Consider the following 1,725-nt stretch of genomic DNA (forward strand, 5'->3'; position numbering starts at 1 on the left):
TTTGGACTGAGACTTAATACTTGTTACTTTCTCAGGTTCTAAAATGATTATGCACTGAGTAGTAGCTGACTTAATTTTGTGTTGCTTCAGAAGGTTTATGACAACAGTAGGAAAAGCCAGAGATCTCTTGGAAAGACGAGAAATTATATTTTACTAAACCACCTCTTTGTAATTTGATGGGTTACTGTTAATTCTGTCTTTCTGTTTTACTGTAAAAAGTCTGGACTTCAGTAAATAGGACAAAAATTTTATAAAATCCTGTCTATTTTAAAGTTGGTTGTGAATTTTAAATCAATCTGTGTATTATGCTGAAAATAAGCCACATGTATATATTTTTTAATACAGAAATTTTAAAGAATTTTTAAAAAATTGCTTTTTTTTTTTTTTTTTTTTTTAAATTGCAGTTTAAATTGATTGTGGAAAATCCAGAAAAACCTGTTGCATCTGGACTTCAAATTACAGCTTTTGTGGAATATTATCCTGAGAGTGAGGAAGATCTTCGAGATAGACTACTTCTTTTAATAGAGGATGACACAGTTGATATCCCTGTGCTTGGGTATGATGGTCATATATCCATATGCTGCTGTTATTATTTGCAGTTTAATCTTGGGGAAATTTTGCTAACACATGTCACAGATGGTCATGTAATTAATCTGTCAATTGCACTGAAAACACATAGTAAGTTTCCTTCCTTTTTTTTTTTCCCCCCCCAGAGCAGCACACAGGTGAGAAGTTAATTGGGGTGATGTCTCTCTAAGATCCTAGAGAGAGTTTGTGGGGCCTTTAAAATACAAGTTTCCTGAGGCGAGTGTGATCTTTTCATGTCATCATGCTGGCTGAGGCTCTTAAATTTAACACAGATAACTTGTGTCATTGTCCACTTCGGTCTGTTATAATAAGTGTTGTTGAAGCTATGTAAAATATCTGTAAAACAAGAAGATTGTAAATGGAAACTGGCATGCATGTTTTCTCTCTGCTTGTAGTTCAGGCAGCTCATAATGAAATACAGTGAATGTTAAATTTAGTCTTATTTTGTGATGCAACTAACTCAAGGTAGTTTTATTTGAAGTTCTTTGTACTATAATAAAGTATTTTAAATTAAATAGAAATGTGTGCATTCCGATTTGACTGATTATTTAAAACTATGTTGTTTTAAAGTTACAGTAGTCAGTCACTGAAGTAAACAGCTTGATAGATCTTTTTTTACATCTTCTCTGTGTATGCTAGACTGCTGAAGTGAGTTGCATAAACATTGGCAGGAGAACTAGGAGAAAAGGAGAACTCTCTTCCACTGCAGTGCTAATCAAATTTCTTTAAAAATACAAAGGTATTTTCAACTTTTGGGAAAATATAACCATGTCTTTTTTTTCCTCTGCAGATTAATTCCATACTGTTTTCTGGAAATTAAGTCAGAGATTAATTTTGGTACAGTGATTGCAAATAGTAAAATAATTAGTAAAGAGATTAGTATTGCTAACCATGGATCATCTTCAGGTAAAAATTTAGTATGCATTAAATTATACCAATAACTGCTGTGGCATGATGCATGCAGGCTGCATGATGAAGTTTAGCAGGATTGGACACAGCAAAATAAGAATGAAAGCAGTGGTTAGTGAAGAATATATTGAGGGCAGACAAAGGAAGAGCTGCTGAGTCTGTGTTTCTGTAGGCTCTGTGAACTGTAATATAACAGGTTGCACTAACAAGTAGCAGGTAAACTGTATC

At 33.3% G+C, this 1,725-nt stretch overlaps 1 protein-coding gene across 1 annotated transcript in view; it reads left to right on the forward strand.

The window, feature by feature from the left end:
* Positions 1-398: 398 nt before the first annotated feature.
* Positions 399-1,725, forward strand: part of CFAP47 (cilia and flagella associated protein 47) — a gene marked incomplete at its 5' end in the record, with an annotated part of 44,327 nt that continues 43,000 nt past the window's right edge. The window contains 2 exons of the mRNA XM_029086929.1: positions 399-556; positions 1,379-1,494. Coding sequence (XP_028942762.1) covers positions 399-556; positions 1,379-1,494 — 274 coding nt within the window. The remainder of the gene's footprint in view (positions 557-1,378; positions 1,495-1,725) is intronic.

Source organism: Antrostomus carolinensis, unplaced genomic scaffold, assembly GCF_000700745.2.
Source record: "Antrostomus carolinensis isolate BGI_N321 unplaced genomic scaffold, ASM70074v2 scaffold2789, whole genome shotgun sequence".
Lineage (NCBI taxonomy): Eukaryota > Metazoa > Chordata > Aves > Caprimulgiformes > Caprimulgidae > Antrostomus > Antrostomus carolinensis.